Genomic DNA, 14857 nt, shown 5'->3' on the forward strand with positions numbered 1-14857 from the left:
GCTCAGCGGGAGAACACGGCTGTTTCGGTGAGGAGAGATTGCAGAGACGCTGCTGCTGCTGATGCAATGACCTCATCCCCCCGAGCCGCCCCCTGCTGCTCGATGTGACCAGAATACAGGGGACAACTGGCCCCCGCCGCCGGAGGAGCTGTGTGATTTGGAGCGGCTGAAGGCCAAGCACATCCGAAAGCACTCGCTCCACAAACAGACAGCTTCTGAAGGTCATCAGAGTTCTGTGAAGCAACAGGTTGAGAAGCTCGAGGATTCCCAAAGTCTCAGAGTGGATCTAATATTTAGTGTATACGGTGCTCTGATGACACGGAGGTCGAGGTTTGATTGACATTAACATAATTCCTATAATAGAGTAAATATTTAGCCACTATTGTGTATTTTCCGGCATCGCTCGCAGCTCTTTTCTCATGTGTTCTGTGTGTATGCATTCGCAGAGACTCTCTCTCTCTCTCTCTCTCTCTCTCTCTGCAACACACACACACACACACACACACACAAACACTGTCTCTGCAACAAGTGCACACTGCCATCAGCTCAGCACACAATTAAACAATATTTATTACCGCAAATTGAAATGTACAATTCTTTACAACAATTAATAGTTATTTTAAATAGTTTTTATGTCTGTATATTATTTTTGTCATGATTTTATTATATTTACTTTTAGATTGAAAGTATTTTTTTATTATTATATATACAGTAGTATATAATGGTATTTAATTATTAGTTATTTAACTTATTCTTGCTTTTAGTTTTAAAAGTTTATCTAGTTTATCTGTCTTTATGCATGCATTACATTAATGTATATGCGTATTTGTATGCTCAAAGTGTTATATTTATATTTCACACTATTATATTTGTTTGTTTATAATAGTTAATTTGGAACATATTATAATACTATTTAGTTTGTATTATTTACTATCTATCTATCTATCTATCTATCTATCTATCTATCTATCTATCTATCTATCTATCTATCTATCTATCTATCTATCTATCTATCTATCTATCTATCTATCTATCTATCTATCTATCGTTCTCTCTCTCTCTCTCTTCTTTGGGTTATATTTATGAAGTGGGTGAAGTAAAAGGTTAGAGGCGGGGCTTGTGATGTTAGCGCCCCGCCCACCCGAGTGCGGGCCAATGGGCTTCCTCTGCGTCCCGCTGTAACCGAACACACATTCGCGGTGAGCGTCGCCGGGTTCACACCATCCTCACACCTCCCGCCGAACCGAAAGCGCATCAGCAAACTCCCAGATGACCCGCAGTAGAATGACGCGCGTCCGGAGCGCGGGTGTGTTTGTCGAGCTCCGCGTTCATCTGAACGGACCCCTGCTCTCCATCTCTCCGAGATCAGTCTGAGCGTCTGGCAACTTCTCCAAACCTGTGCGCACGGAGCCGGACTGACAGCGCGCTCCTCCTGTTCTGTAGTTGCATGTGCGCATGAGAAGAGCTTCTGCAGATCAGATGGTTTCTGCTCAGAATGAACCCTGAACACTGACTGCCCGCTTTTCGTCTCTCCGGCGGCGCAGTCCACAGTTATTGACCGAAGTGCGGACATTCACAGCACTGACAGAAGATCGTGGACATCTCATCACTTGCTCCACTCTCTGACATCCGCAGAGCCACAGATGCGAATCAAAGTCGAGTAAAGCAAGAGGAATATAGGTGTCCGAGTGCGCTGTAGCGATGCTGCAAGTGGAAATGATCCTATTCGTGGGTGTGATTCTGTGGATGTGTGTATTTAGTCAAGAGCCCAGCTCAAAGGTGATGGCTGATCGATACGCTGTCTACTGGAACCGAAGCAACCCCAGGTGAGCGCATCCGCGCGCGTCTGTTCGCCGGGAGCTACTTTGTGCGCGTGACACTTTCTCTTGCGTGAGCATTTCTAGACAGACCCAGGTTTAAAATGCGCTCATTAAGGTAGCCTGTGTGAAAATTATTATTAAGATGAAATAAACGCAACGATGGGCAGTCGGGTTAATTATATGCACACACACGCTTTATTGAGTCGATCGTGTTTCTGCGATTATTCGCGATTTGTTATAAATAATGAATAGTGGGTTTTTATTTTATTTTATGCAGAACTGTTGAGTAATATAAAATTCCGTTTATGCATATGAATGCATGCAATATGTGTCAGATGAAACACTCACAGTTAGAATTAAAAATAAAAAACGTATTTTTTTAACTGTTTAATAAGGCGTTATGGATTGAATTGTGTTGGATGGCACGCAGTTATTGAGAGTTTCTCGCGAGCGTTTCTGCGCGTGCCCGATCGCACTTTATATTGCAAAGTTGACTTTAGTGTTGGCTTCCGAAGCCTGCTGTGTTTAATTCTCATTTTCAGCTGCTTTCAGTCTCATGGTTTTTCAAGGCGTGGTGCATTTTTCCAATACAGTTATTATAATATTAATATTTACAGTTGCATAAGTGAAAAACGCTGCTTTGCAAAAATCTATAATTAATCTAAGGCTTTTTTTCTTGCAGTGTAAATGCATTTGTGTGCTTTTGAAGCGTCGATTCACTGACAGTGAAACTGAAATAAAAACTAAATGCAATATGTGAATTAATATATAAATGCGGTTCAATGTCCTGAAATTATTTGAACTAAAACATTGATTAAAAGCAGGTGTATTTGTGGATATTAAAAAGGCGGCAGATGGGATCTGTTTCACACCAATAAACACAACTGTAAATGACTCTGCAATTCTCAGTAAATAAATATATAAATGTCTTACAATGATAAGATGAGGTGAATGCATTTACAGATGAGAGCACAGCTTTTATATCTCTAGACCAAACAGAAACTAGAATGCATTTAATAATGCAGATTAAAGTGCTGTTTGTTTTCTTCTCTGATTAAGAAAATCAAGTCAAACGGGCTAGAGAATATATCTCCAGTCTTTGCATGACCATTGATTTACAGTATTAGTATCTCAGTCACTATTTATTTTTATTTTTCCTTAGTTATTTAAAATGTGTATTTTTTTTTAAATTAAAATCCACACATTTACACTTTTCATAAAAGCAATGAAAAGCATTTTTTTTTCAATGCATCTCCAGTACAAGTAAAATAATAGGTTTCATTTCATATTTAAAACTCATTTGAGAGGAGCAGACCGTTTTGAAACCTTCTTCACAGTGAGTTTTTTTTTCTGTGTTTTTCCGCAGTTAAAAAATAAGTTTAACTGCACATTGCTGTGCATAAAAAAATAATAATATTTCACAAGGATAAAGTCCTGTATTTTTTCCCCTCCATGTTTTTTGGGGGAACTAACCCTAGCTCTCAGAAGCACAGATGGTTTGCAGTGATTCCCGTCAAGGCCTGTAAGAATCCAGTGGTTTGTGAAGTCTTTTATTGTCTTGTTTTTGTTAGCGGAAGGCAGATAGACTCACAGAAAGCATGTTTTGTGTCCAGTAACTCATTTTGATGTGCAATAATCTGCTTTGTTTGACTCATAGTGATCTTAAGAAGAAGTGCATGCATGCAGGAGATGATATGAACACATGGACTGTAAAACTAATGAATTATTTTGCATGCAAGTTTAGGAAATCCCATCCGTTCTTTTTGTGTTCATCACATGAGAATGAAGTGTGGAGTGGTTAATTACTCACTGCACGTTTGGCACAGTAAACGGCCGTAATGAGGACGCGGTACCGTTTCCCATGCTCAAGAAACCCCACTAGCCAGATTTCCCTCTGACTTCCTTCCCTGTTAGCTGTGACTCTCTTTATTTCTCAGTGCCATGCTGAGCAGAGAAAATGAATGAATACAATTAGATATTTCAGGAGCTTCATTCCGGCTGTGCGGAGACCCGGGTGCAAGGGTCACACGCTCTCCGAACGGAAACCCCACATACATTCAGCTGAAACACGATCGTTTGTCGCTCGTGAAAATGTTCCATGATGAAGCAGTCAGAAATGTGTTCCCACTCGACTTAAACATGTTTACGGGACAGCATTTAGAACATCAACTCCCCAAAATACAACAAAACACAGTTCAAACGTGTTATTTAAATGTATTTCATTTTAAAAACAATTATAATTAAATATAAAAAATATTAATTTTTATTACTGTTTATTAAAAATTTGCTTGCAAAATAAAAATATTTTCCAATAAAAAAAATATTTTTTTTTTTTATTTTTAGAAAAAATTCATATACCTTTTTTTTTAATAAAGATATGCATAATTTCGAATAAAATATTTTTAATTATTTATTAAACAAGCAAATAATTTCTAATAAATATTAAATATTTATAATTATTTATTAGAATTTAACTTGCTAAATATTTGTATGATACAATTGTTATAATCGAAATATTAATAACTTTTTAAATAGCATTTTTTTTTATAACTTAAACTCTTTTGTGTTTTTTCTCCTGCTGCTTTACATAGTTTAGCCCAGATATATTTTTAAGAGCAAAGTTCCCACCGTTGTTTAAACCTCCGTGTACTTTATGTGCATTTTAGCACCTCTTAAATCCCCCTCTTCTGTGGGAGATTAAGAAAGTACATTAATAAAGTATCCAGCTCAGCAGAGAAACATAAAACATGGTATGTTCCTCATGCATGTGGCCATATATGACTGCTGCTCCAGATATTATTCTTCAGTCTTAAACGGATCCTGCTGCTATTCGGACTGACTTGAGTAGTTGTGACACTGCCTAAATTCCTCTTTCAGCCTCGGAAAACTTCTCCCACGGTGTGTAAAATGTGCCGTGCCTTTTCACTCTTCAAATTCATTCTGAAAGATGGTTTGCATACTGGAGAGTTCAGCAGGTCTGTGCGAATTATTATGGACAATAACCCATAAACGACAGCAGATTTGAAAAGCAGAGACCAGGATGGCAGTGGATTAATGTTAGGCAGAGAAATAACTTCAGCTCATTAGCTGCTTGAAAAGGCAGCGGGACGTTTCGTGCAATGCAACAGTTTTTTATTTGCTACGAGAAGAAGAGCCAGAGATCTACTGTCTGTTGTTTTCAGAAAACAGGCTTTGTAAACTGTAAAGCATCAAAGTAATGAAGTACTAGAGAGCTCGTAAAGCAAGATCCTTTTCTGAACAATCCTGTTGTGAAATGCATTTTATTTACTTGCTTTTATTCATAATGCATAATTAATATCCAAACCGGTGAAAATAAGCAAATGCACAAGAAAGACAGATGTTTGTGCATCGTCTGGTTTTAAAAGAGGAACTTTTGAAGCATGATCCACTTTTGTGAAGTTAGTGCAGTTCATTTTATTTGCTTTTATTCATGATGAATGCTTTATATGAATTAATATTTGAAAGTAAAAAAAGCTGTCACTGGGATGGATACCCTTTTATAAGATACACCAATGTACCTTATTCACACCATTGAAGTACCTTAAAGACAAATATCTGTCCCTAAATGGGATTCATTAGTAGCGTTTGAAAGGGTAGCGCCCCGGTGACAGCTTTTATACGTTTTATTTCTCTCTGAGAGCATGCATAAGACAGATGTTTGTGCATTAAGAGAGCTTGTAAAGCAAGATCCTTTTTTTATCGAACGAGACTGTTGTAAAGTAATGCAATTTGTTTAAACAGCTGGGGTGATACTCTTTCAAAAGGCGTCTTTGTACCTTATTTACACCAAAAAGTTCATTGTTGTACCTTAAAAGTACACATTTTTGCCTAAATTGATTTTATGCATCATCTGGTAGAAATGAGAAAGCTCATAAAACAAGACCATTTCACTGAGCAGGACTGTTGTGAAGTAATGCAATTTATTAAATTTTTTGTTTTTATTCATAATGCACATGTAATATGAATTTAAAATAATGCATTGAAATTTGAGAGCCTCATCCAAAAAATTATAATTAGAATATGCAAACGCAAATGATACCCTTTCATAAGATACACCTTTGTACTTTATTTACCCCAAAAAGATGCATTTCAGTACCTTAAAGTGTACATGTTACATACTTGTGTCTGTGCATCATCTGGCCGTGATAGAGCTAGTGAAGCAAGATCTTTTTACTGAAGGCAGTGCAATTTATTTTATTTGCTTTTATTCACAATGCATGTCTACTATAAATTAATATTCGAAGCTTGAGAGCCCCATCCAGCAAATAATGATGAAAATAAGCAAATGCACAGGACAGGTGTTTGTGCATCATCTGCTAGTAATAGAGGAACGTTTGATGCGTGATCCTTCTACTGAACAAGACTTTTGTGCAATTGATTTTATGAATTAATATTCGATGCAAACCGTGTTTCTGACTGTTCGAATGCTTTATTTGTAACGCTGCATTGGTCTAAATGGGGCTGGTGCATCGGTCACGCCTGCTTCACCCGTGCCGTTCCACATTCACACCTCCGTTTAAGGAAAATAAATCAGTCTCCAGCTGCGGGGCAAGTTTTCAAGAAATTGAAATGGGTTTTGCGAGACTCGCTGGCAGCCAGGTAACGTGCCGTAAGATTTCATAAGTGCAGAGAGTGTGTGGAGTGAGTGCATCATTTGATTGTTTCTAATGTGCATCAGTGTTTACTCCGGCAGGCGGCTCCTCGTCCAGACAAACAAACAAACAAAGCGTCCGCCCGCTGTAAATATTGAGTGGCCGGTTCCTCACGGCCAGGCCTCGGCCGCTCTGAAAGGCCACTATTGTTTCCCCTCGCTGTCGCCTCTCCACAACCCGGACCGAAAGTATGCATGCATTTAGAGAAAGGAGAGCAGGAGAGGATGAAGGGGGTGAATGGAGTGCTGCTTGTAATACTCTCTGCGTGAACGGCCCACAATGGAGCGCAGAAGAGATCTCTCCCATGCCAAGCAGGGTTTCACAGACCAATGTGTCTGGACGCTTCGAACAATGTAGGTGACATTTGGGAGCTCGGGGTCTGAGACGAGACCTAAGCCGACAGGATTAACCCCAGAACTGGCCTTTGTCCTTCTTGAAGTCCTCTGGGGGCAGAGGGGTTTCGTGATGGGTCGAGGGGGTTTTGTTGCACTCGAGATACAGTATCAGGCCTCGTGTTGTTGGAAAGATGTGGGAGACGTGCACAAAGCACAGAGAGGCACATGATTTGCCTTCGCTTTCCCGAAACACTTGGGTTCCCCTGCGTGAAGTGATTGAATTTATGTTTTTTTTAAGATCTAAAGAGCTTTTGATCTGAAGGTTTGTGCATAAATGCTTTAAATTAATTTGTAGACAAATGTAAGTTTTGCGCACACATACATTTTTACATCTACATTTTATTTTATTTTCTTGATTTTGACATTTAAAATAACATTATATAAAAAACTTTTTTTTTTAGAAATAGAGTTGTTTATATAATATTTTATCAATATAAATATTTTTCATTTTTTACAGTTGTGTTTTTTTATATATTTATTAATTTATTTGTTTCTCAAGATCTAAAGATCTTTTGATCTGCTCTTCAAATCTTTTAAAATTAACTTTAAATTTATTTAATATTACTATATATTAAATGTTTTATTTATTTATTTTTATTTGTTTTAGATTTCACAAAAAAATAAAGACCTTTTGATCTGAAGGCTTCTGCTTAAATGCTTCACTTATTAACTTTAATGTTGTATAAAAATATAAATTCTGTATACATATGAACATATATACATAATTTAAAAAAATTGTTTTTGAAGATATAAAACCAAACGAGTAAATGTGACAAACTTTTCCCTGCTCGTGTATCAAAACAACTCCTTCAGTTTATAAAACAGCTTCCTTTGTCTTAAACTAGTGGTCAAGCATGTTCGACAGCTTGTAACCTGACGTTTGTTGATGTTTTCTCCTAGATCTCGTGGTTTGGTGTAAATCTTGCCGGGTCACCTGGGAATGCGGGTGTTGTTGTGTGTTTGTTAAGCGTCTGTAGGTCTGAAGTGACTCGAGGTCTCTCTCTTTCACGAGGTAATGGCATGGAGTCACTAAAGGCCTTAAAAAGCCATCGGCTCATTGTCTACCGACACAAAACCCTTTCCTCTTTAATCCCTCTTCCTCTCCTGCATATAAACCTTCCCGCTCACATTCGCATTCATATTAATCAGTGTCAAAGGCCTAATGAGATAAATAAGACTTAAGAGGAACCCTGGAGAGTCTTTTGGAAGTCTGCAGAAACGCAGTTACGCTAAAGATATCGCCCGGACAGTTGATTTCACATCCTGAGAAGAACGTCTTCTGTTCTGTGTTGACTGGATGTTCAGCATCTCTTTCTGAAGCTGTGTTTGTTTGGGAGCTGATCTCTCTGCTTCCCAAACCTCAAGATGTGTTGTTCTTGCCCCCCTGGAGCTCGATGGTCCGGTCGAATGGAAGAGGCCATCTGGGGCGCTTCTCTCTCTCTCTGGACTAATTGAGGATTACTGTGCCCTTCACATCGGGTGTAATAGGCTCAGGGCTTTAGGGCTGTTGGGGTGTCTCCTGCGCTCCTCGGTTTGATTCGGGCCCAGTGTTGTGGCTACTGGACGCTTAGTTAATGCGGACGGGTCACAAACATCCAGATGGTGAAGGTGAAGACAGACGTCTAATCTAAAAGTTTACAGCTTGTGGCTGATGATGTGTAAATATGAAATACTTGATTGTTTTGAGCTACATACGAAGAGAAATATCTAGAATTAGCATTACACATAAAGCATCTTAAGATCGTGAGAATAAAAGTATGTGTAATTTGTCATCATTTGTATTAGCCACCCATTTTTACTGATATAATAAAATATTTTCATGTAACAAAATATTTGAGATAAAACGATTTATCCTAAGAAATCTGCGCAATTCATATTTGTTTGTTTTTTTGAATTTGTGAGATGCAACACACTTTAAATGTAGTAATAATAATAACAACAGTAAGTGGTCAGAAGTCTATTAAATAAATATATATTTTTTATATTTGCAATAAAATAAATGTTTATTCTTATATAAATATATAATAATGTATCTTGGTCTTTGACATTAAATACATTTGGGAAGTGCTTTAGTTATACCAAGGCTATTGAACTAAAATTAAAACGATTAAACGACATTTTGTATTACATTAAATTAAATAAAAGGTTACTGGAATAAAATAAAATAAAATATTAAAAGCTTTTTATTTTAGCTAGTTGTCTAGACAGCATTGCTTATTTTAATTGAGTTCAAGTTGATGTACTTAAATGACTAAAATTAAAATGAATAAAACTTTATATATATATATTTATAAAATAACTCTCCAAAATTTCTGGAAATTACAAAAATGTGCAACAAAATTGCTAAAACCTGAACGAAAATGAAAATGAAAATAGAAAAATACAAACTTAATAAAAAAATAATAGTATTTCAATGGTATTAAAATAATGCTTATTTAAACTCTAGAAATATATATATATATATATATATATATATATATATATATATATATATATATATATATATATATATATATATATTACAGTTTGGCAACATTTATATTTTTCAATTTATGTTTGCTTTATATAATATTTGTATTTTATTTTCAAATATAATGTTATTTATTACATTCATTTTTTAAATTTAAATACTAACCTTATATAGTTTTATTTTTATTCATTTTTATTTTAAGTAAATTTAATTGGTGTTAAACTTTGTCTAGTAGCATCTCTACTTCAATATTCGTAATGTTTTTATTAATTGTGTTTTGACACGGCTCGTTTTATTCCTCCTCTGTGAATGTGTAGAAGTCTTCTTAACTCGACCTGCAGGAGGCCTGTGATGCGTCAATCAGCCAATGGGAGCGCAGCGTTTCCTGCCGTCTGATTGGTTCGGACGCTGAGATGCTGGCGAGTGACTGTATGAAATATTAAGAGCTGTTTGTGATCTCACAGCAAACCTTCGCACGCAATCCTGAAGAAACCAGGTCAAGGCGGCCGCGCGGAAACACCGAAGGTGAAATCTGAGGGGTCGAGGGCTGCTTTTATTTCAGCTTGAACTCTAAGAGACGTCTTGGTTCGGAAAGGAGACTCTTTTATTGTATACCATTGGATTCTTAGTCCAGCATGCTGAAAATTCAGTCAAACTTGCCACAGTAATTCTCTTCGTGTGTCGCTTTAAGCCGAGTGTCGAAAGAAGCAGAAGGGTTTCTCTAAAAGAGGCAGGACTGTTCTGCACGCGATTCTGTCGCGCTATCGCCAACGACACGACGGTGGCTGAATTATTCACGCCCGTAATCGGCCTTTATGTCAAATGGCGCGAGCTGGGGCCTGTGTTATTCTAGTGCATAATTGAAGCCGCGCAGAAGTGGAAGAGTTAGAATAGCAGAAGTAATGTGAAGGGAAAGGCCGGCGGAGGAGGCGAGGGGGTCAGACTCGTCTGGTCGTGTCCGGCGTAACCAGCGCTGACATTGAGCCGAGCCGAAATATCAACTCTCTGAAGATTTACGACGAGAGAGAGCCATGCAAAAAATGGTTGGCTTTGCTTTTGTTTCAACGCATTCTTGGGCCGCTCTGCTGAGATAGTAATTGTGTTTATTTGTCAACTGTATTTGGTAATCAGAATCAGATTTGCATGCTAAATTAATTTGAGTGACGGTCAAGCGTTAAGCTGTGCTTTATGCGTCATTAGAAATGATTTTACACTTACCCGTCAAAAGTTTGGAATAATTATGATTTTGAATTATTGTGAAAGAAGTCTCTTCTGCTCGCCAAGGCTGCATGAAAAATACAATAAACACTGTCAAATTGTGAAATATTATTACAATTTCAATCAGCTGTTTTCAATGTGAATCTTTAGTAAAGTGTAATTTATTTCTGTGATGAAACGGTTTAATTTTCAGCATCACTCCTCCAGTCTTCAGTGTCACATGATCTTCAGAAATCATGAAAATATGATGATTTGCTGCTCGAGAAACATCTCTGGTTATTATCAATGTTGAAAAGAATTTTTGTGGAAACTGTGATGCATTAAAATAAAAATCTTAGCCCTAAATCATCATATTTTCATGATTTCTGAAGATCATGTGACACTGAAGACTGGAGGAATGATGCTGAAAATACAGCGGAGCATCACGGAAATAAATTACACTTTAATGTATATTACAATAGAAAACAGCTATTATGAATTGTAATAATATTTCAAAATTTCTATTGTTTTTACAGTATTTTTAATCAGCCTCGGTGAGCAATAAGATAATAATAAAATAAAAAAAACGTAATTATTCCAAACCATTGGGCATTTGAATATCCAGCTTTGAATGTACAGGAATAAATTACATTTTAAAGTGCATTTAAATATAAAACCGTTCTTTTAAATCATAATATTAATCTGAGCAGAAGATAATATTTTGATATTTTGACCAGCAGTGTATTTTCCAAACATAAACACAGATGCAACGATGCAGAAAGGTACAGTTGAAGCGTATCGCTTTGAAAGCCACGAGAAACTCCCATTCCACGCTAAGCATTGATTAGCAGCCTCTAATTAAATCTCACTGTTTATTTCTTTTGTGCAGCACAGATTTACCTGGCCGTCTCAAATGAACAGTGCACTCACGACCCAAGCTCCAGTTTGTTTTACACATTGCCAACCCTCAGTCGCACAACTCCCATCCACAGAGAGCACGTCTTTTGTGTTTGTGAACAAAGGGCGGCGGGATTTAGTTACTAGCCTGCGAGCTTAAGAAGCAACCGAACACAACGGCCACAAAAAAGCTTGTGGGAAATTCTTAATCTTCAGGTGAACACGACACCTGAGAAACAAATGCATGAGGGCATGTTTACGGTGACTCATGATGGCGATAACACACACACACACACACACACACACGCATCCCACATGCATTTCAATTCCAAACTTTGTTTTGCTCGCTTTTATCTACAGTAATGGCTGACCAAACCATGCAATCTCTAGCCAAAACCAGAAAGGTCTGCCTATAAAAGACACGCGTCCATCCAAAAATCAACTAGCAATAATAAAGCAGTCTTTCTGGACAGAAACATAAATATTTCCATAAAGGGATGAGGTAATACGCCCGTAAAAATGTGTCTTGCTGCGTGAGCAATTAGCGGTGTAGAGAAGAGCAGACTTTACAATGCTTTTATGGCATGTATGAGCAGCTACAATGCAGCTATAAAGCATCTGATAGACGCATTAGTCGCTGCGTGTCCAGGAAACATAAAAATACAATTTATGAGCGGTTTCTCAGTGAGAGCACCTTGAGAAGATACAGGACGAATCCTGTCAGATGCACAACGGAGACAGGAGTTATTTATGTGCATCGCTGCCGAGAGTCATCGCCAAAACAATGGGGAAAAATTGCGGTTTCTTTGTCTTTTCTTTCACTCTTGTTTTTTCTTGGTAATATTGTGAAATCAGCATCTCATGTTGCACAGATTGCATTGTAGGAGGGCCGGGCATTGAATGATTATCATATCGAAATAAATTTATAATATATATACACTTATAAAAAGATCTGTCACTAATGATGATAAGCTCTGGACAAAGTTTTCGATCACAGGAGAAATCAATGCGATTGTAGCCAGTCTGAGACTGAAAGATCGCCATGAAAACCCGCCAAAATAAAAGTTTGGTTTAACTTGAAGAACTTATGACAGAAATATATTGCTGTTTTATACTAAAATGTACTTCTCAAAATACTACTAGTACTACTATTAATAATATAAATTTGAAGGATAAAATATATACAATTATATATATATATATATATATATAAAATCCAAAGTTTTTTAGGTAAATTAATTGTTATATTTTCATTTGATTACATTTAAATAAATGTATAATATTTGTATAATATAAATGTAAAATATTTATTTAGCCATTTAACACACATTTAATACATTCATTATATAGTCATTAATTAATTAATTAATTAATTTAGATATTTATTTAATGAATAAAGAAATAAATAAATTTGAATACAAATTTGAATACATTTATTTATTCATTTAAATAAATGAATAAATAAATAAATAAAATATTTAGTCATTTAATAATTTATGTAATAAACAAACAAACAGATAAATAAATAAATATCATTCCCATCGACCAGCATCAATTCAATATGAATGTGTATAAAAATAATATCAAAATAGATATGCGATGTAAACTAATTAATTGTTATTTGTTCATTTGATTACATTTTAAAATCTGTTTCAGTTCATTTAATTGCACACCATTTCTGATGATAAATTTGTATTAAATCAGAAAAAATTAAAAGGATTTAATTTAAGTTACATTTACATTCATTTTCATGATCCTACAAACATCTGGGAGTATTTCCTTCCATATTAATGGTAAATAAATATTGTGATGCATATTGATTTGGAAAAAAATACATATTTTTTTCTCATTGTCTTTGAGAAATCAGAAAACAGAATGAAGTCCTGTGTGTTTGGAGCCTCGTTTCGGTTTATTGGCACAGAAACTTCAGGCGTTTCTGGATTCTGTCTAGCGCTCTGGTGTTAATTGAGTTTTTGGCTCGTTTAGGATTCACATCCACGAGATCCTGCGGATAAAACCCACTGAGAATTATTTTCTTGACTTATTGCTCTTTGCGTCATTCATTCGCCTCATTATAGCTCGAGCCATCTTGTGATTAAAAAGATGTAACTGTCAATTATGAAAACAGTAATTGCATGCTCTGCCTGGCCGTTTCTCCTAATGAACGCTTTTCCGAGGGTTTGTTTTAAATTATTGTAAAGATCAGCTCTTAAATGAGCTTTTATCAGCAAAATGATCTACTGGAGACGTTGAGTTCTTTCACATATTCTCTTCTAATTTTTTTCTTTTTTATTTGTTTATAATACAAATCTGATTTCGTTCTTTGTAGTTTTTTATTTATTTGAATAAGAAAAAAACTAAATTTATTATCCAATTTTTTTTTCTTTTTTTTTGTCATTTGTTTTCTTTAGTTATTGATTATATTATATTATTATGGTTAAATTGTTATTTGTTAAAAAGTATGACTTTCATATTTTACATAGGAGATAATATTATTTTCTTTCGTCGTTCAGTTTGATTGATTAATTGATTCATTGATTAATTAATTTATTTATTAATTTATTTTATTGCAACTTGAACCATAATACCACAATTAAAAAAATTAAATAACTAAAATATATATTTATTTAAAAATAAATATATTATAATATATATAAATATTATAGAGATGCTTTATTTAATTTCAGGCTTTTTTTGAGTTATTAATTCATTAACTTATTTTACAACCAAATAAGTAGTTTTTGAATTCTGAGAATAAATTATGTAATAATGTAATTATAAATACATTAGTTTATTACTTAATTCTCTTTATTCATCATATTTTACATTATAATCATGTAAATCTCATATATATATATATATATATATATATATATATATATACATATATTTTTTTTTTTTTTTTTTCTCATATTCCGTTTTTTTATTTTATCTGAATAATAATGATTTCATAAATCTTTTATCCATCTTCTGTTTTCTGTTCATTTCTAGTATGCACAGTTTTTTCCCCCTATTTTTTGACACATTAATACTTTTATTGAGAACTATATAAACCCTATAATCCAGTTTATAGATCGGATGCTTTATGGTAGGTATTTAAGGATGTTTAGGTACAGTTTTAACTCATTAAACGGCTGTAATCGTGGTATGCTGGCTCTTCTTGTTCGAATCTCCTGAAGGCCGAGCTGGGGGTTCTTCATGTTTTCGGGTTGATGGTGGAGAACCGTGGCGTGTCGATGAAGATCAGAGAGTGTGGCTTGACTCGATCACGTGACTTGGGCTTTCAGTTTTCCCCTGATGGCTTTTGGCACGCTCAGAAGAGCCAATGAGGAACGAGGAAATGCTTTGTTAAATCTGACTTGAGTCGAATGTGAGAGTGAATATGATCTGGGTCATGATGCAGAG

At 35.5% G+C, this 14857-nt stretch overlaps 1 protein-coding gene across 2 annotated transcripts in view; it reads left to right on the forward strand.

Moving 5' to 3' along the window:
* Positions 1-1078: 1078 nt before the first annotated feature.
* The window catches only part of LOC128019095 (ephrin-A5b-like), an 85717-nt gene continuing 71938 nt past the window's right edge, over positions 1079-14857 (forward strand). For both annotated transcript variants that reach the window (XM_052605097.1, XM_052605098.1), the window contains exon 1: positions 1079-1826. In XM_052605097.1, coding sequence (XP_052461057.1) covers positions 1702-1826 — 125 coding nt within the window. In that variant the 5' untranslated portion in view covers positions 1079-1701. The remainder of the gene's footprint in view (positions 1827-14857) is intronic.

This window comes from Carassius gibelio, chromosome A8, assembly GCF_023724105.1.
Source record: "Carassius gibelio isolate Cgi1373 ecotype wild population from Czech Republic chromosome A8, carGib1.2-hapl.c, whole genome shotgun sequence".
NCBI lineage: Eukaryota > Metazoa > Chordata > Actinopteri > Cypriniformes > Cyprinidae > Carassius > Carassius gibelio.